Source organism: Hypanus sabinus, chromosome 3 (genome assembly GCF_030144855.1).
Source record: "Hypanus sabinus isolate sHypSab1 chromosome 3, sHypSab1.hap1, whole genome shotgun sequence".
Classification (NCBI taxonomy): domain Eukaryota; kingdom Metazoa; phylum Chordata; class Chondrichthyes; order Myliobatiformes; family Dasyatidae; genus Hypanus; species Hypanus sabinus.
Window position 1 is genome coordinate 4,011,179 of NC_082708.1, and position 20,480 is coordinate 4,031,658.

General features: G+C 64.2%; 1 protein-coding gene across 2 annotated transcripts in view; it reads right to left on the minus strand.

The window, feature by feature from the left end:
- Positions 1-303: 303 nt before the first annotated feature.
- Positions 304-20,480, minus strand: part of LOC132390982 (cyclic nucleotide-gated cation channel alpha-4-like) — a 54,814-nt gene continuing 34,637 nt past the window's right edge. For both annotated transcript variants that reach the window (XM_059963544.1, XM_059963545.1), the window contains exons 3-5: positions 5,807-5,913; positions 1,987-2,982; positions 304-1,601 (exon numbers count right to left, since the gene is read on the minus strand). In XM_059963544.1, the coding sequence (XP_059819527.1) occupies positions 886-1,601; positions 1,987-2,982; positions 5,807-5,913 (1,819 nt within the window). In that variant the 3' untranslated portion in view covers positions 304-885. The remainder of the gene's footprint in view (positions 1,602-1,986; positions 2,983-5,806; positions 5,914-20,480) is intronic.

Genomic DNA, 20,480 nt, shown 5'->3' on the forward strand with positions numbered 1-20,480 from the left:
AAAATAGAGGACTATGGGTAAACCTAGTAATTTCTAAGGTAGGGACATGTTCAGCACAACTTTGTGGGCCGAATGGCCTGTATTGTGCTGTAGGTTTTCTATGTTTCTATGTTTCCCGTAAATACTCACACACTTTCCAGGTGCCCCTGTAAATACAATCACAGTCCCTGGGACCGTTTGTAAATACCGACACATTCTCTGGGACCCCCTGTAAATACTGACTCCGCCTGCTCTGTTTGTTAGAATAGACACACGTATCTCACTGGCCCATGGAACAGACGAGGTCATTTTGTGAGAGCATTTTATTGTGTGGCAGATGCAGTTTGCTGTATCCACCCCGTCCTGGATTGTTTGTACCCGAGGACACTCTCCGTACAGCAGTGAAGGCTGCGATGAAACCCTCGCCAGTGTTCAGCTTCCCAGAATGTATGGTGGACCAGGCACAGAGCAATCTCCCCCAGCTATCTAGCCCCTAGCCCCAGGACCCTCAGCTCTATCCCAGCCAGGCCTCAATATGGGGCTGAGCTAGGCCTGTGTCCGGCCTCCCACCTGCAGGTTGGGTGTCTGCAGCTTGAACCAGCCCCGAGGCTCCGAGCTCGGGTCCTCGAGCTACCTGTGAATTCAGGGCTCTCCTCGAGTCTGGCCTTTGGACAATCCCTGCCTCTGGGCCTGGCTTCATTGCTGAGCTTGAAACTCAGATGTGGGACCAGCAGCTTCCTGTCACCCAGAAAGTGGCCCTGGTCCCATATGTGGTTGAGGGGTCAGAGTTGTCCATGGTCCAGGGCCTGACCCTGATCCTGGGGCGGGTTCAGAGCCTGAGTCTGTGACAAGCGAGGGTTCAGCACCTGGGCCTTGACATGTGTCAGGATCTGGTGCTGCTTGTCATCATGGGCTTGGGAATGGACATGCAACTGAACTTGATCCTGGGGCTTGATCTCCAGCAGGGTTTGCGTCTGGGCCTGTAAGTGCCTGTGGACTGGGGCCTGGGCCTGGGGCTGGGACTCGGCCCTCCTCTTCGTTCTCTGGCAGTCCATTGGTGCAGGACAAGGCCTCTGTTTGGACCTGGTCCTGGGCCCAGCTCTGGGATGGAGCCTGGGACCAGGGCTGCCTGTGGGCCGGGCCCTCCCCTCCTTTCTCCAGCAGCAGACTGGTGCGGGCCTGTGCTTGGGTTTGGTCATGGAGCTGGGCCTGGACCTGTATTTGGCTCTGGGACAGAGCCTGCTGCTGCAGCTCACTGTGGCCTGGATCCACCTCCCACCCATTGACTTTGTCCTCCAGCTGACTGAGCCGGAGGTTCATCTTGCAGAGGCTGGAATCGTGCTCCGCCATCAGGCGAGCCAGTCGGGTATGCTGCAAGTCCAGTGCGATCTCCAGGCGTCCGGCCTTCCTCAGCAGCTGCTCCGGACCCCCGTCCTCCTGGGCTGCCCCCTCCTCCAACATCCCCATCTTCTGCAGCATCTCCCGGCCCCGATCCTCCAGAGCCCTCCTTGCCTCGGGGAACTCCAGCAGCACCTCAGTCAGGTCATCCTTCCCCAGCACGAACAGATCAGAGTACCCGAGGCTGCGGATGTTCGCCGTCCTCCGGTTCCCAGACTTATTCCCTGCCAGAGTGAGGAGAGAAAACACCGACCGGTCGTCAGGGCAACAGCAACGGTCTGGAAGGGCAGGGCCGAGATCTTGTACACAGAGCTGGAGCTGCCTTCCACTTCCACTCCACCCCTCCCCTTCCCTCCCTCTGCCCCACTCCACCTCTCTATGTTTCTTCCCTCCAACCTTCCTCACCATCCCCTCCCAACTCTGCAGCTACCTCCTCTCACCCCCTCAAAACCCCTCCATCCCTCCCCTCTCTCCTCCTTCCCTTTCCCTACCCTCTCCCTCCCCTCCCTCTCCCCTCCATCCCTCCCCTCTCTCCTCCTTCCCTTTCCCTCCCCTCCCGTCTCCCCTCCCTCCCCTACCCAGAGGGAGGGTCCCTCCGCGCCCGATTACCGGGGATGTTGAGGATGCTGATCTCGCCGAAGTAGCTGCCGTCCTGCAGTGTGGCCAGCTCGGTGAGCCCGTCCTCGGCCAGCACGGCGAGGCGGCCCTCCTGCACGATGTACATCTCCCGGCCCACCTCGCCCCGGCGGCACACCAGGTCCCCGGGGCTGAAGACCTGCAGCCGGAGCCGGGTCACCAGCTGCCGGAGGAGGCCCGCCTCGCAGCGGCTGAAGAGCCGCACCTTGCCCAGCGCCCGCAGGTGCACGTCGGCCGCCAGCTGAGCCCGCAGCCGGCCGGGCAGCGCCCGCAGAGCCCGCCGCTCGTCCGTGCGCTTGGCGTGCAGCCGGAGGTGCTCGGCCCAGCGGTCCACCCTGCGGGCCAGCGCCGGCTCCACGCCCCGCCGGCGCAGGTAGCCGCGCACCCGGCGCTGGTCGGGGAAGCCGCCGCGCCGCGCCCGCTGCATCTCCGACACGATGGACTCGGCGCTGCCCGCGATGCCGGCGAAGGTCAGCACGGCGACCAGCAGGTCCGCCGCCACGAAGAGGTACTCCTCGTCGCGGCTGGGCGGCGGCGTGTTGCCCATGGTGGTGAGGATCAGCGTGGCGAAGTGGACGCTGTACAGGTACTGGTGGGCGAGGCGGGGGTGGCCGGGCGTCGACACGTTCGGGTAGACCCAGGGGTCGGAGCCGAAGCCCAGGTGAGCCGACAGGGAGAAGTAGGCGCAGGCGTTCCAGTGGATGAGGAGGGCGAGCAGACCCATCACCCGGCCGATGCGCAGCGCGTTGGGGCGGGACGTGCGGGTCTCGGCCCGCTCCAGCAGTTCCAGCAGCCGCGGCAGCTGCAGCAGCCGGTTGAGGCGGACGGCCGGCGAGCAGGGACCGAGCCACAGGGCCAGCAGGTCGGTGGGCAGCAGAGAGGCCGCGTCCAGTCCGAAGGCCGACGAGCGCAGATAGGTGCGAGCGATGCGGCGGCGGTCCGTCACCAGCACACCCTGCTCCAGCTGTCCTGTGGGTGCGAGAGGGGGCTTAGGAAGGTGCGGCAGGACACGGGAAACCCCCACCCTCAGACCACCGATCGATCCCGTCTGACCGCTCCAGGGGTCTCTGCGGAGCCCCACACCCACTGCCCACTCCCGGGGTCTCGCTGGATCTCACTGCCCACTCCCGGGGTCTCGCTGAATCTCAGAGACCCACTGCCCACTCCCGGGGTCTCGCTGGATCTCACAGACCCACTGCCCACACCCGGGGTCTCGCTGGATCTCACAGCCCACTCCCGGGATCTCGCTGGATCTCACAGACCCACTGCCCACTCCCGGGATCTCGCTGGATCTCACTGCCCACTCCCGGGGTCTCGCTGTATCTCAGAGACCCACTGCCCACTCCCGGGGTCTCGCTGGATCTCACTGCCCACTCCCGGGGTCTCGCTGTATCTCAGAGACCCACTGCCCACTCCCGGGGTCTCGCTGGATCTCACAGACCCACTGCCCACTCCCGGGGTCTCGCTGGATCTCACAGACCCACTGCCCACTCCCGGGGTCTCGCTGGATCTCACAGACCCACTGCCCACTCCCGGGGTCTCGCTGGATCTCACTGCCCACTCCCGGGGTCTCGCTTTATCTCACAGACCCACTGCCCACTCCCGGGGTCTCGCTGGATCTCACAGACCCACTGCCCACTCCCGGGGTCTCGCTGGATCTCACAGACCCACTGCCCACTCCCGGGGTCTCGCTGGATCTCACAGACCCACTGCCCACTCCCGGGGTCTCGCTGGATCTCACTGCCCACTCCCGGGGTCTCGCTTTATCTCACAGACCCACTGCCCACTCCCGGGGTCTCGCTGGATCTCACAGACCCACTGCCCACTCCCGGGGTCTCGCTGGATCTCACAGACCCACTGCCCACTCCCGGGGTCTCGCTGGATCTCACAGACCCACTGCCCACTCCTGGGGTCTCGCTGGATCTCACAGACCCACTGCCCACTCCTGGGGTCTCGCTGGATCTCACAGACCCACTGCCCACTCCTGGGGTCTCGCTGGATCTCACAGACCCACTGCCCACTCCTGGGGTCTCGCTGGATCTCACAGACCCACTGCCCACTCCTGGGGTCTCGCTGGATCTCACAGACCCACTGCCCACTCCTGGGGTCTCGCTGGATTCTTGTTGCTCTTACAGGACAGACTTCTTCCTCTCTCTCAGCAACAAAACCCCCAGAAATTCTGTGGTCCAGTTACTGTCTCTACCTCTGACAACTTGTCCCTTCTGCTCCCAGTCCATACGCACCTCCACAGCATACCTCTTCTCTCCCACAACCCTCCCCAATAACTATAACACGTTTCACACAGTGACAGTAAACCTGATTCTCATTCAGCGTTCTCCAAAGCCTCCACATCCCAAAATGGGCGACCAGAACTGTACTGCATGTGACCCAGCTGGGGTTTTATTGAGCAGCAGCACCACGTTCCGACACCTGCTCTCAACAGCCAGAACAACGAAGGCAGGTATGCCTTCTGGGGAGGAGATGCCAGAGCTGGCTTCACCCGTCAGTGCTCCCTCGGTAGAAGATGACATGCATTACGTTTGTCTGCAGCGGCAATGAGAAAACATTGCACAGTCAATCTACGGGCCATGGCTCCCGGGGACTTGGGCCATATACACGGTGTATCATCATCGGACTCCTCAGCACAGAAACAGGCCATTTGCCCCAGCTTGGCTTCTTCCCACTACACTGCTGTCACTGGTGTCAATGAAGGTCTCCATCTCTGGCGGTGTTCAGGGCTTCCTTCATCATGTCAGTTGCCTCCTCTCGGTTTTCACTACTGTCAGTCAACACAAGTCCCGGGTGGAGACTCAGGAATACCGTCACACTCAGATGTAGAAAGATTCTTCATCGCTATTTCTGTAACAATTTTGTTTGACCAGTCAGGGTTGTTGGCCCTGAGCTGAACCCCCGAACCTGGAGGACCAGTGGACCGCTCTTAGCCTGACCTCTACCCTTTGACCTGTTTGGCATGGGTGACCCGACTGAGAGCCAAAGCAAAAGCCCTGACTCCAGCCAAGGTAGCTCTCTGGGTCATCAGGGCACGCAAGCCTCCAAACTCAATGACAAGGTTGTGGTCATCTTGGAGAATTCGGCCAATCTAGTCCGTGGCAAATTGTTATTCTGCCTAGTCCCACTGACCTTCACCCAGACCATAACCCTCCATGCCCCTCCTGTGCAGCATGTTTGCCTCTTTAAACACAAAGTACGCTGCAGATGCTGTGGTCAAATCAACACGTACAAACAAGCTGGAGGAACTCAGCAGGTCGGGCAGCATCCGTGGAAACGAGCAGTCAACGTTTCCACAGAGGCTGCCCGACCTGCTGAGCTCCTCCAGCATGTTTGTACGTGTTGTTGTATACGTTTGCCTCTTTGAGTTCACAAAATGTATCTCCTCACATGTTCCATGATTAAACTCTATCTGCCGCCTCTTTGCCCATATCTGTAATGGATCCATACACTGCCGTATCCTATCCACAGCACCACTAGTCCTTGTCTCATCAGCAAACTTACTAACCCGCTCTTCTACATTTTAATCCAGGACATCAGAGATCCCAATATAGATCGCTGGGGACACCACTAGTCTCTATCTACTCTATCCAGAAGAATTCTCATTGGTCACTACTCCCTGTCTTCTAGGTCAAGCCAATTTGAATATACAGTATGTTATGGTACCATCTGACCCCTGTGCACATGGGGTCAACATCTGCCCCAGGAGAACCCTCCCCCTTCCCCACATGCACCCAGGAGCAGCAAGAGTGGTTATTTCTAAACAAAGGGTGTGCACACTGACCTGTGCTGAGCCTGACGACCACGTTGAGCAGGTAGATGAAATCGGACAAATAATCCAGAGCCAGCCAGCTGGACAGGTACCTGCACCGGAGATCAGTGAAGCTGCACCTGAGGGTCAAGCACAGAGAGAGTCCCATCAAGCACAAAACTCAGCGAGGGTCCGGCTGACCACAGCGAGGGTCCAACCGACCACAGCGAGGGTCCGACCGACCACAGCAAGGGTCCGACCTACTACAGCGAGTGTCCGGCCGACCACAGCGAGTGTCCGGCCGACCACAGCGAGTGTCCGCCCTACTACAGCGAGGGTCCGGCCTACCACAGCGAGGGTCCCTTCAACAACAGCAAGGGTTCAACCAACCACAGCAAAGGTCCAGCCTACCACAGCGAGGGTCCGGCCAACCACAGTGAGGGTCCGGCTGACTACAGGGAGAGTCTGGCCAACCACAGCGAGGGTCCGGCCGACTACAGGGACAGTCTGGCCAACCACAGCGAGGGTCCGACCTTCTACAGCGAGGGCCTGGCCTACCACAGCGAGTGTCCCTTCAACCACAGCTAGGGTTCAACCAACCACAGCAAAGGTCCAGCCTACCACAGCGAGGGTCCGACCAATCGCAGCGAGTGTCTCTTCAGCAACAGCGAGTGTCCCTTCACCCACAGCGAGGGTCCGACCTACCACAGCGAGGGTCCAACCTACCACAGCGAGAGTCCAACCAACCACAGCGAGGGTCCGGCCTACCACAGCGAGGGTCCAGCCTACCACAGCGAGGGTCCGGCCTACCACAGCGAGGGTCCGGCCGACCACAGCGAGGGTCCACCCTACTACAGCGAGGGTCCGACCTACGACAGCGAGGGTACGACCTACCACAGCGAGGGTCCGACCTACCACAGCGAGGGTCCGACCTACCACAGCGAGGGTCCAACCAACCACAGCGAGGGTCCGACCTACCACAGCGAGGGTCCGACCTACCACAGCGAGAGTCCAACCAACCACAGCGAGAGTCCAACCAACCACAGCGAGGGTCCGGCCAACCACAGCGAGGTTCCGGCCAACCACAGCGAGGGTCCGGCCAACCACAGCGAGGGTCCGGCCAACCACAGCGAGGGTCCGGCCAACCACAGCGAGGTTCCGGCCAACCACAGCGAGGGTCCGGCCAACCACAGCGAGGGTCCGGCCAACCACAGCGAGGGTCCGGCCAACCACAGCGAGGGTCCGGCCTACCACAGCGAGGGTCCGGCCTACCACAGCGAGGGTCCGGCCTACCACAGCGAGGGTCCGGCCAACCACAGCGAGGGTCCGGCCAACCACAGCGAGGGTCCGGCCGACTACAGGGAGAGTCTGGCCAACCACAGCGAGGGTCCGGCCGACTACAGGGACAGTCTGGCCAACCACAGCGAGGGTCCGGCCGACTACAGGGACAGTCTGGCCAACCACAGCGATGGTCCGCCCTTCTACAGCGAGGGTCCAGCCGACTACAGGGACAGTCTGGCCAACCACAGCGAGGGTCCGCCCTTCTACAGCGAGGGCCTGGCCTACCACAGCGAGTGTCCCTTCAACCACAGCGAGGGTTCAACCAACCACAGCAAAGGTCCAGCCTACCACAGCGAGGGTCCGACCAATCGCAGCGAGTGTCTCTTCACCCACAGCGAGGGTCCGACCAATCGCAGCGAGTGTCTCTTCAACAACAGCGAGGGTCCGGCTGACTACAGGGAGAGTCCGACCTACCACAGCGAGGGTCAGACCTACCACAGCGAGGGTCCGGCCAACCACTGCGAGAGTCCAACCAACCACAGCGAGGGTCCGGCCTACCACAGCGAGGGTCCGACCTACCACAGCGAGGGTCCGGCCTACCACAGCGAGGGTCCGGCCGACTACAGGGAGAGTCCGACCTACCACAGCGAGGGTCCGACCTACCACAGCGAGGGTCCGGCCAACCACTGCGAGAGTCCAACCAACCACAGCGAGGGTCCGGCCTACCACAGCGAGGGTCCGACCTACCACAGCGAGGGTCCGACCTACCACAGCGAGGGTCCGGCCGACCACAGCGAGGGTCCGCCCTACTACAGCGAGGGTCCGCCCTACTACAGCGAGGGTCCGACCTACGACAGCGAGGGTACGACCTACTACAGCGAGGGTCCGACCTAAGACAGCGAGGGTCCGACCTACTACAGTGAGTGTCCGGCCGACCACAGCGAGGGTCCGACCTACCACAGCGAGGGTCCGGCCGACCACAGCGAGGGTCCGCCCTACTACAGCGAGGGTCCGACCTACGACAGCGAGGGTACGACCTACTACAGCGAGGGTCCGACCTACCACAGCGAGGGTCCGGCCGACCACAGCGAGGGTCCGGCCGACCACAGCGAGGGTCCGGCCTACTACAGCGAGGGTCCGACCTACGACAGCGAGGGTCCGACCTACCACAGCGAGGGTCCAACCTACCACAGCGAGGGTCCAACCAACCACAGCGAAGGTCCAGCCTACCACAGCGAGTGTCTCTTCACCCACAGCGAGGCTCCGGCTGACTACAGGGACAGTCTGGCCAACCACAGCAAGGGTCCGCCCTTCTACAGCGAGGGCCTGGCCTACCACAGCGAGTGTCCCTTCAACCACAGCGAGGGTTCAACCAACCACAGCAAAGGTCCAGCCTACCACAGCGAGGGTCCGACCAATCGCAGTGAGTGTCTCTTCAACAACAGCGAGGCTCCGGCTGACTACAGGGACAGTCTGGCCAACCACAGCGAGGGTCCGACCTACCACAGTGAGGGTCCGGCCAACTACAGGGACAGTCTGGCCAACCACAGCGAGGGTCCGACCTACCACAGCGAGGGTCCGACCTACCACAGCGAGAGTCCAACCAACCACAGCGAGGTTCCAGCCAACCACAGCGAGGGTCCGGCCAACCACAGCGAGGGTCCGGCCGACTACAGGGACAGTCTGGCCAACCACAGCGAGGGTCCGCCCTTCTACAGCGAGGGCCTGGCCTACCACAGCGAGTGTCCCTTCAACCACAGCGAGGGTTCAACCAACCACAGCAAAGGTCCAGCCTACCACAGCGAGGGTCCGACCAATCGCAGCGAGTGTCTCTTCACCCACAGCGAGGGTCCGACCAATCGCAGCGAGTGTCTCTTCAACAACAGCGAGGGTCCGGCTGACTACAGGGAGAGTCCGACCTACCACAGCGAGGGTCAGACCTACCACAGCGAGGGTCCGGCCAACCACTGCGAGAGTCCAACCAACCACAGCGAGGGTCCGGCCTACCACAGCGAGGGTCCGACCTACCACAGCGAGGGTCCGGCCTACCACAGCGAGGGTCCGGCCGACTACAGGGAGAGTCCGACCTACCACAGCGAGGGTCCGACCTACCACAGCGAGGGTCCGGCCAACCACTGCGAGAGTCCAACCAACCACAGCGAGGGTCCGGCCTACCACAGCGAGGGTCCGACCTACCACAGCGAGGGTCCGACCTACCACAGCGAGGGTCCGGCCGACCACAGCGAGGGTCCGCCCTACTACAGCGAGGGTCCGCCCTACTACAGCGAGGGTCCGACCTACGACAGCGAGGGTACGACCTACTACAGCGAGGGTCCGACCTAAGACAGCGAGGGTCCGACCTACTACAGCGAGGGTCCGGCCGACCACAGCGAGGGTCCGACCTACCACAGCGAGGGTCCGGCCGACCACAGCGAGGGTCCGCCCTACTACAGCGAGGGTCCGACCTACGACAGCGAGGGTACGACCTACTACAGCGAGGGTCCGACCTACCACAGCGAGGGTCCGGCCGACCACAGCGAGGGTCCGGCCGACCACAGCGAGGGTCCGGCCTACTACAGCGAGGGTCCGACCTACGACAGCGAGGGTCCGACCTACCACAGCGAGGGTCCAACCTACCACAGCGAGGGTCCAACCAACCACAGCGAAGGTCCAGCCTACCACAGCGAGTGTCTCTTCACCCACAGCGAGGCTCCGGCTGACTACAGGGACAGTCTGGCCAACCACAGCAAGGGTCCGCCCTTCTACAGCGAGGGCCTGGCCTACCACAGCGAGTGTCCCTTCAACCACAGCGAGGGTTCAACCAACCACAGCAAAGGTCCAGCCTACCACAGCGAGGGTCCGACCAATCGCAGTGAGTGTCTCTTCAACAACAGCGAGGCTCCGGCTGACTACAGGGACAGTCTGGCCAACCAAGAGTGTGCCTGCAACCACAGCGAGGGTCCGACCGACCTCAGTGAGGGTCCGGCCAACTACAGGGACAGTCTGGCCAACCACAGCGAGGGTCCGACCTACCACAGCGAGGGTCCGACCTACCACAGCGAGAGTCCAACCAACCACAGCGAGGTTCCAGCCAACCACAGCGAGGGTCCGGCCAACCACAGCGAGGGTCCGGCCGACCACAGCGAGGGTCCGGCCGACTACAGGGACAGTCCGGCCAACCACAGCGAGGGTACGACCAACCACAGCGAGGGTCCGGCCAACCACAGCGAGGGTCCGGCCAACCACAGCGAGGGTCCGGCCAACCACAGCGAGGGTCCAGCCAACCACAGCGAGTGTCCGGCCGACTACAGGGACTGTCTGGCCAACCACAGCGAGGGTCCGGCCGACTACAGGGACAGTCTGGCCAACCACAGCGAGGGTCCGGCCAACCACAGCGAGGGTCCGGCCGACTACAGGGACAGTCCGGCCAACCACAGCGAGGGTCCGACCAACCACAGCGAGGGTCCGGCCGACTACTGGGACTGTCTGGCCAACCACAGCGAGGGTCCGGCCGACTACAGGGACAGTCTGGCCAACCACAGCGAGGGTCCGGCCGACTACAGGGACAGTCTGACCAACCACAGCGAGGGTCCGGCCGACCACAGCGAGGGTCCGGCCGACTACAGGGACAGTCTGGCCAACCACAGCGAGGGTCCAGCCGACTGCAGGGACAGTCTGGCCAACCACAGCGAGGGTCCGGCCGACTACAGGGAGAGTCTGGCCAACCACAGCGAGGGTCCGGCCGACTACAGGGACAGTCTGGCCAATCACAGCGAGGGTCCGGCCGACTACAGGGAGAGTCTGGCCAACCACAGCGAGGGTCCGGCCGACTACAGGGACAGTCTGGCCAATCACAGTGAGGGTCCGACCTACCACAGCGAGGGTCCGGCCGACTACAGGGACAGTCTGGCCAACCACAGTGAGGGTCCGGCCGACTACAGGGACAGTCTGGCCAACCACAGCGAGGGTCCGACCTACCACAGCGAGGGTCCGGCCAACTACAGTGACAGTCTGGCCAACCACAGTGAGGGTCCGGCCGACTACAGGGACAGTCTGGCCAACCACAGCGAGGGTCCGACCTACCACAGCGAGGGTCCGGCCGACTACAGTGAGTGTCCGACCGACTACAGGGAGAGTCCGGCCAACCACAGCGAGAGTCCGGCCAACCACAGCGAGGGTCCGGCCAACCACAGCGAGGGTCCGGCCGACCACAGCGAGGGTCCAGCCAACCACAGCGAGGGTCCGGCCGACTACAGGGACAGTCTGGCCAACCACAGCGAGGGTCCGGCCGACTACAGGGACAGTCCGGCCGACCACAGCGAGGGTCCGCCCTACTACAGCGAGTGTCCGCCCTACTACAGCGAGAGTCCGGCCAACCACAGCGAGGGTCCGGCCGACTACAGGGATAGTCCGGCCGACCACAGCGAGGGTCCGGCCGACTACAGGGAGAGTCTGGCCAACCACAGCGAGGGTCCGGCCGACAACAGTGAGGGTCCGACCGACTACAGGGAGAGTCCGGCCAACCACAGTGAGGGTCCGACCGACTACAGGGACAGTCTGGCCAACCACAGCGAGGGTCCGGCCGACTACAGGGAGAGACTGGCCAACCACAGCGAGGGTCCGGCCGACTACAGGGACAGTCTGGCCAATCACAGCGAGGGTCCGGCCGACTACAGGGAGAGACTGGCCAACCACAGCGAGGGTCCGGCCGACTACAGTGACAGTCTGGCCAACCACAGCGAGGGTCCGGCCGACTACAGTGACAGGCTGGCCAACCACAGCGAGGGTCCGGCCGACTACAGGGACAGTCTGGCCAACCACAGCGAGGGTCCGGCCGACTACAGGGACAGTCTGGCCAACCACAGCGAGGGTCCGGCCGACTACAGGGACAGTCTGGCCAACCACAGCGAGGGTCCGCCCTTCTACAGCGAGGGCCTGGCCTACCACAGCGAGTGTCCCTTCAACCACAGCGAGGGTTCAACCAACCACAGCAAAGGTCCAGCCTACCACAGCGAGGGTCCGACCAATCGCAGCGAGTGTCTCTTCAACAACAGCGAGGCTCCGGCTGACTACAGGGACAGTCTGGCCAACCACAAAGAGCGTGCCTGCAACCACAGCGAGGGTCCAGCCGACCTCAGTGAGGGTCCGGCCAACTACAGGGACAGTCTGGCCGACCACAGCGAGGGTCCGACCTACGACAGCGAGGGTCCGACCTATGACAGCGAGGGTCTGACCTACGACAGCGAGGGTCCACCCTACTACAGCGAGTGTCCGCCCTACAACAATGAGGGTCCGGCCAACCACAGCGAGGGTCCGACCTACCACAGCGAGGGTCCGACCTACTACATCGAGGGTCCGACCTACCACAGCGAGGGTCCGCCCTACTACAGCGAGGGTCCGCCCAACTACAACGAGGGTCCGGCCGACCACAGCGAGGGTCCGACCGACCACAGCGAGGGTCCGCCCTACTACAGCGAGGGTCCGACCTACCACAGCGAGGGTCCGCCCTACTAAAGCAAGGGTCCGACCTACGACAGCGAGGGTCCGACCTACCACAGCGAGGGTCCGGCCGACCACAGCGAGGGTCCGGCCGACCACAGCGAGGGTCCGGCCGACCACAGCGAGGGTCCGCCCTACCACAGCGAGGGTCCGACCTACCACAGCGAGGGTCCGGCCGACCACAGCGAGGGTCCGGCCGACCACAGCGAGGGTCCGCCCTACTACAGCGAGGGTCCGACCTACGACAGCGAGGGTCCGACCTACGACAGCGAGGGTCCGACCTACGACAGCGAGGGTCCGGCCTACCACAGCGAGGGTCCGGCCGACTACAGGGACAGTCCGGCCAACCACAGCGAGGGTCCGACCAACCACAGCGAGGGTCCGGCCAACCACAGCGAAGGTCCGGCCAACCACAGCGAGGGTCCGGCCTACCACAGCGAGGGTCCGGCCGACTACAGGGACAGTCCGGCCAACCACAGCGAGGGTCCGACCAACCACAGCGAGGGTCCGGCCAACCACAGCGAGGGTCCGGCCAACCACAGCGAGGGTCCAGCCAACCACAGCGAGGGTCCGGCCAACCACAGCGAGGGTCCGGCCGACTACAGGGACAGTCTGGCCAACCACAGCGAGGGTCCGGCCGACTACAGGGACAGTCTGGCCAACCACAGCGAGGGTCCGGCCAACCACAGCGAGGGTCCGGCCAACCACAGCGAGGGTCCGGCCGACTACAGGGAGAGTCTGGCCAACCACAGTGAGGGTCCGGCCGACTACAGGGACAGTCTGGCCAACCACAGCGAGGGTCCGACCTACCACAGCGAGGGTCCGGCCGACTACAGGGAGAGTCTGGCTAACCACAGCGAGGGTCCGACCGACCACAGCGAGGGTCCGGCCGACTACAGGGACAGTCTGGCCAACCACAGCGAGGGTCCGGCCGACTACAGGGACAGTCTGGCCAACCACAGCGAGGGTCCGGCCGACTACAGGGACAGTCCGGCCGACCACAGCGAGGGTCCGCCCTACTACAGCGAGTGTCCGCCCTACTACAGCGAGGGTCCGGCCGACTACAGGGACAGTCTGGCCAACCACAGCGAGGGTCCGGCCGACAACAGTGAGGGTCCGACCGACTACAGGGCGAGTCCGGCCAACCACAGTGAGGGTCCGACCGACTACAGGGAGAGACTGGCCAACCACAGCGAGGGTCCGGCCGACTACAGGGAGAGACTGGCCAACCACAGTGAGGGTCCGGCCGACTACAGGGACAGTCTGGCCAACCACAGCGAGGGTCCGGCCGACTACAGTGACAGGCTGGCCAACCACAGCGAGGGTCCGGCCGACTACAGGGACAGTCTGGCCAACCACAGCGAGGGTCCGCCCTTCTACAGCGAGGGCCTGGCCTACCACAGCGAGGGTCCCTTCAACCACAGCGAGGGTTCAACCAACCACAGCAAAGGTCCAGCCTACCACAGCGAGGGTCCGACCAATCGCAGCGAGTGTCTCTTCAACAACAGCGAGGCTCCGGCTGACTACAGGGACAGTCTGGCCAACCACAAAGAGCGTGCCTGCAACCACAGCGAGGGTCCAGCCGACCTCAGTGAGGGTCCGACCTACCACAGCGAGGGTCCGACCTACCACAGCGAGGGTCCGACCTACCACAGCGTGAGTCCAACCAACCACAGCGAGGGTCCGGCCTACCACAGTGAGGGTCCGGCCTACCACAGCGAGAGTCCGGCCGACTACAGGGAGAGTCCGACCTACCACAGCGAGGGTCCGGCCTACCACAGCGAGGGTCCGACCTACCACAGTGATGGTCCGGCCGACTACAGGGAGAGTCCGACCTACCACAGTGATGGTCCGGCCGACTACAGGGAGAGTCCGACCTACTACAGCGAGGGTCCGACCTACCACAGCGAGGGTCCGGCCAACCACAGCGAGAGTCCAACCAACCACAGCGAGGGTCCGGCCTACCACAGCGAGGGTCCGGCCTACCACAGCGAGGGTCCGGCCAACCACAGTGAGGTTCCAGCCAACCACAGCGAGGGTCCGGCCAACCACAGCGAGGGTCCGGCCTACCACAGCGAGGGTCCGGCCGACTACAGGGACAGTCCGGCCAACCACAGCGAGGGTCCGACCAACCACAGCGAGGGTCCGACCAACCACAGCGAGGGTCCGGCCAACCACAGCGAGGGTCCGGCCAACCACAGCGAGGGTCCGGCCGACCACAGCGAGGGTCCGGCCGACCACAGCGAGGGTCCGGCCGACTACAGGGACAGTCTGGCCAACCACAGCGAGGGTCCGGCCAACCACAGCGAGGGTCCGGCCGACTACAGGGCGAGTCCGGCCAACCACAGTGAGGGTCCGACCGACTACAGGGAGAGACTGGCCAACCACAGCGAGGGTCCGGCCGACTACAGGGAGAGACTGGCCAACCACAGCGAGTGTCCCTTCAACCACAGCGAGGGTTCAACCAACCACAGCAAAGGTCCAGCCTACCACAGCGAGGGTCCGACCAATCGCAGTGAGTGTCTCTTCAACAACAGCGAGGCTCCGGCTGACTACAGGGACAGTCTGGCCAACCAAGAGTGTGCCTGCAACCACAGCGAGGGTCCGACCGACCTCAGTGAGGGTCCGGCCAACTACAGGGACAGTCTGGCCAACCACAGCGAGGGTCCGACCTACCACAGCGAGGGTCCGACCTACCACAGCGAGAGTCCAACCAACCACAGCGAGGTTCCAGCCAACCACAGCGAGGGTCCGGCCAACCACAGCGAGGGTCCGGCCGACCACAGCGAGGGTCCGGCCGACTACAGGGACAGTCCGGCCAACCACAGCGAGGGTACGACCAACCACAGCGAGGGTCCGGCCAACCACAGCGAGGGTCCGGCCAACCACAGCGAGGGTCCGGCCAACCACAGCGAGGGTCCAGCCAACCACAGCGAGTGTCCGGCCGACTACAGGGACTGTCTGGCCAACCACAGCGAGGGTCCGGCCGACTACAGGGACAGTCTGGCCAACCACAGCGAGGGTCCGGCCAACCACAGCGAGGGTCCGGCCGACTACAGGGACAGTCCGGCCAACCACAGCGAGGGTCCGACCAACCACAGCGAGGGTCCGGCCGACTACTGGGACTGTCTGGCCAACCACAGCGAGGGTCCGGCCGACTACAGGGACAGTCTGGCCAACCACAGCGAGGGTCCGGCCGACTACAGGGACAGTCTGACCAACCACAGCGAGGGTCCGGCCGACCACAGCGAGGGTCCGGCCGACTACAGGGACAGTCTGGCCAACCACAGCGAGGGTCCAGCCGACTGCAGGGACAGTCTGGCCAACCACAGCGAGGGTCCGGCCGACTACAGGGAGAGTCTGGCCAACCACAGCGAGGGTCCGGCCGACTACAGGGACAGTCTGGCCAATCACAGCGAGGGTCCGGCCGACTACAGGGAGAGTCTGGCCAACCACAGCGAGGGTCCGGCCGACTACAGGGACAGTCTGGCCAATCACAGTGAGGGTCCGACCTACCACAGCGAGGGTCCGGCCGACTACAGGGACAGTCTGGCCAACCACAGTGAGGGTCCGGCCGACTACAGGGACAGTCTGGCCAACCACAGCGAGGGTCCGACCTACCACAGCGAGGGTCCGGCCAACTACAGTGACAGTCTGGCCAACCACAGTGAGGGTCCGGCCGACTACAGGGACAGTCTGGCCAACCACAGCGAGGGTCCGACCTACCACAGCGAGGGTCCGGCCGACTACAGTGAGTGTCCGACCGACTACAGGGAGAGTCCGGCCAACCACAGCGAGAGTCCGGCCAACCACAGCGAGGGTCCGGCCAACCACAGCGAGGGTCCGGCCGACCACAGCGAGGGTCCAGCCAACCACAGCGAGGGTCCGGCCGACTACAGGGACAGTCTGGCCAACCACAGCGAGGGTCCGGCCGACTACAGGGACAGTCCGGCCGACCACAGCGAGGGTCCGCCCTACTACAGCGAGTGTCCGCCCTACTACAGCGAGAGTCCGGCCAACCACAGCGAGGGTCCGGCCGACTACAGGGATAGTCCGGCCGACCACAGCGAGGGTCCGGCCGACTACAGGGAGAGTCTGGCCAACCACAGCGAGGGTCCGGCCGACAACAGTGAGGGTCCGACCGACTACAGGGAGAGTCCGGCCAACCACAGTGAGGGTCCGACCGACTACAGGGACAGTCTGGCCAACCACAGCGAGGGTCCGGCCGACTACAGGGAGAGACTGGCCAACCACAGCGAGGGTCCGGCCGACTACAGGGACAGTCTGGCCAATCACAGCGAGGGTCCGGCCGACTACAGGGAGAGACTGGCCAACCACAGCGAGGGTCCGGCCGACTACAGTGACAGTCTGGCCAACCACAGCGAGGGTCCGGCCGACTACAGTGACAGGCTGGCCAACCACAGCGAGGGTCCGGCCGACTACAGGGACAGTCTGGCCAACCACAGCGAGGGTCCGGCCGACTACAGGGACAGTCTGGCCAACCACAGCGAGGGTCCGGCCGACTACAGGGACAGTCTGGCCAACCACAGCGAGGGTCCGCCCTTCTACAGCGAGGGCCTGGCCTACCACAGCGAGTGTCCCTTCAACCACAGCGAGGGTTCAACCAACCACAGCAAAGGTCCAGCCTACCACAGCGAGGGTCCGACCAATCGCAGCGAGTGTCTCTTCAACAACAGCGAGGCTCCGGCTGACTACAGGGACAGTCTGGCCAACCACAAAGAGCGTGCCTGCAACCACAGCGAGGGTCCAGCCGACCTCAGTGAGGGTCCGGCCAACTACAGGGACAGTCTGGCCGACCACAGCGAGGGTCCGACCTACGACAGCGAGGGTCCGACCTATGACAGCGAGGGTCTGACCTACGACAGCGAGGGTCCACCCTACTACAGCGAGTGTCCGCCCTACAACAATGAGGGTCCGGCCAACCACAGCGAGGGTCCGACCTACCACAGCGAGGGTCCGACCTACTACATCGAGGGTCCGACCTACCACAGCGAGGGTCCGCCCTACTACAGCGAGGGTCCGCCCAACTACAACGAGGGTCCGGCCGACCACAGCGAGGGTCCGACCGACCACAGCGAGGGTCCGCCCTACTACAGCGAGGGTCCGACCTACCACAGCGAGGGTCCGCCCTACTAAAGCAAGGGTCCGACCTACGACAGCGAGGGTCCGACCTACCACAGCGAGGGTCCGGCCGACCACAGCGAGGGTCCGGCCGACCACAGCGAGGGTCCGGCCGACCACAGCGAGGGTCCGCCCTACCACAGCGAGGGTCCGACCTACCACAGCGAGGGTCCGGCCGACCACAGCGAGGGTCCGGCCGACCACAGCGAGGGTCCGCCCTACTACAGCGAGGGTCCGACCTACGACAGCGAGGGTCCGACCTACGACAGCGAGGGTCCGACCTACGACAGCGAGGGTCCGGCCTACCACAGCGAGGGTCCGGCCGACTACAGGGACAGTCCGGCCAACCACAGCGAGGGTCCGACCAACCACAGCGAGGGTCCGGCCAACCACAGCGAAGGTCCGGCCAACCACAGCGAGGGTCCGGCCTACCACAGCGAGGGTCCGGCCGACTACAGGGACAGTCCGGCCAACCACAGCGAGGGTCCGACCAACCACAGCGAGGGTCCGGCCAACCACAGCGAGGGTCCGGCCAACCACAGCGAGGGTCCAGCCAACCACAGCGAGGGTCCGGCCAACCACAGCGAGGGTCCGGCCGACTACAGGGACAGTCTGGCCAACCACAGCGAGGGTCCGGCCGACTACAGGGACAGTCTGGCCAACCACAGCGAGGGTCCGGCCAACCACAGCGAGGGTCCGGCCAACCACAGCGAGGGTCCGGCCGACTACAGGGAGAGTCTGGCCAACCACAGTGAGGGTCCGGCCGACTACAGGGACAGTCTGGCCAACCACAGCGAGGGTCCGACCTACCACAGCGAGGGTCCGGCCGACTACAGGGAGAGTCTGGCTAACCACAGCGAGGGTCCGACCGACCACAGCGAGGGTCCGGCCGACTACAGGGACAGTCTGGCCAACCACAGCGAGGGTCCGGCCGACTACAGGGACAGTCTGGCCAACCACAGCGAGGGTCCGGCCGACTACAGGGACAGTCCGGCCGACCACAGCGAGGGTCCGCCCTACTACAGCGAGTGTCCGCCCTACTACAGCGAGGGTCCGGCCGACTACAGGGACAGTCTGGCCAACCACAGCGAGGGTCCGGCCGACAACAGTGAGGGTCCGACCGACTACAGGGCGAGTCCGGCCAACCACAGTGAGGGTCCGACCGACTACAGGGAGAGACTGGCCAACCACAGCGAGGGTCCGGCCGACTACAGGGAGAGACTGGCCAACCACAGTGAGGGTCCGGCCGACTACAGGGACAGTCTGGCCAACCACAGCGAGGGTCCGGCCGACTACAGTGACAGGCTGGCCAACCACAGCGAGGGTCCGGCCGACTACAGGGACAGTCTGGCCAACCACAGCGAGGGTCCGCCCTTCTACAGCGAGGGCCTGGCCTACCACAGCGAGGGTCCCTTCAACCACAGCGAGGGTTCAACCAACCACAGCAAAGGTCCAGCCTACCACAGCGAGGGTCCGACCAATCGCAGCGAGTGTCTCTTCAACAACAGCGAGGCTCCGGCTGACTACAGGGACAGTCTGGCCAACCACAAAGAGCGTGCCTGCAACCACAGCGAGGGTCCAGCCGACCTCAGTGAGGGTCCGACCTACCACAGCGAGGGTCCGACCTACCACAGCGAGGGTCCGACCTACCACAGCGTGAGTCCAACCAACCACAGCGAGGGTCCGGCCTACCACAGTGAGGGTCCGGCCTACCACAGCGAGAGTCCGGCCGACTACAGGGAGAGTCCGACCTACCACAGCGAGGGTCCGGCCTACCACAGCGAGGGTCCGACCTACCACAGTGATGGTCCGGCCGACTACAGGGAGAGTCCGACCTACCACAGTGATGGTCCGGCCGACTACAGGGAGAGTCCGACCTACTACAGCGAGGGTCCGACCTACCACAGCGAGGGTCCGGCCAACCACAGCGAGAGTCCAACCAACCACAGCGAGGGTCCGGCCTACCACAGCGAGGGTCCGGCCTACCACAGCGAGGGTCCGGCCAACCACAGTGAGGTTCCAGCCAACCACAGCGAGGGTCCGGCCAACCACAGCGAGGGTCCGGCCTACCACAGCGAGGGTCCGGCCGACTACAGGGACAGTCCGGCCAACCACAGCGAGGGTCCGACCAACCACAGCGAGGGTCCGACCAACCACAGCGAGGGTCCGGCCAACCACAGCGAGGGTCCGGCCAACCACAGCGAGGGTCCGGCCGACCACAGCGAGGGTCCGGCCGACCACAGCGAGGGTCCGGCCGACTACAGGGACAGTCTGGCCAACCACAGCGAGGGTCCGGCCAACCACAGCGAGGGTCCGGCCGACTACAGGGCGAGTCCGGCCAACCACAGTGAGGGTCCGACCGACTACAGGGAGAGACTGGCCAACCACAGCGAGGGTCCGGCCGACTACAGGGAGAGACTGGCCAACCACAGCGAGGGTCCGGCCAACCACAGCGAGGGTCCGGCCGACCACAGCGAGGGTCCGGCCGACTACAGGGACAGTCTGGCCAACCACAGCGAGGGTCCGGCCAACCACAGTGAGGGTCCGACCGACTACAGGGCGAGTCCGGCCAACCACAGTGAGGGTCCGACCGACTACAGGGAGAGACTGGCCAACCACAGCGAGGGTCCGGCCGACTACAGGGAGAGACTGGCCAACCACAGTGAGGGTCCGGCCGACTACAGGGACAGTCTGGCCAACCACAGCGAGGGTCCGGCCGACTACAGTGACAGGCTGGCCAACCACAGCGAGGGTCCGGCCGACTACAGGGACAGTCTGGCCAACC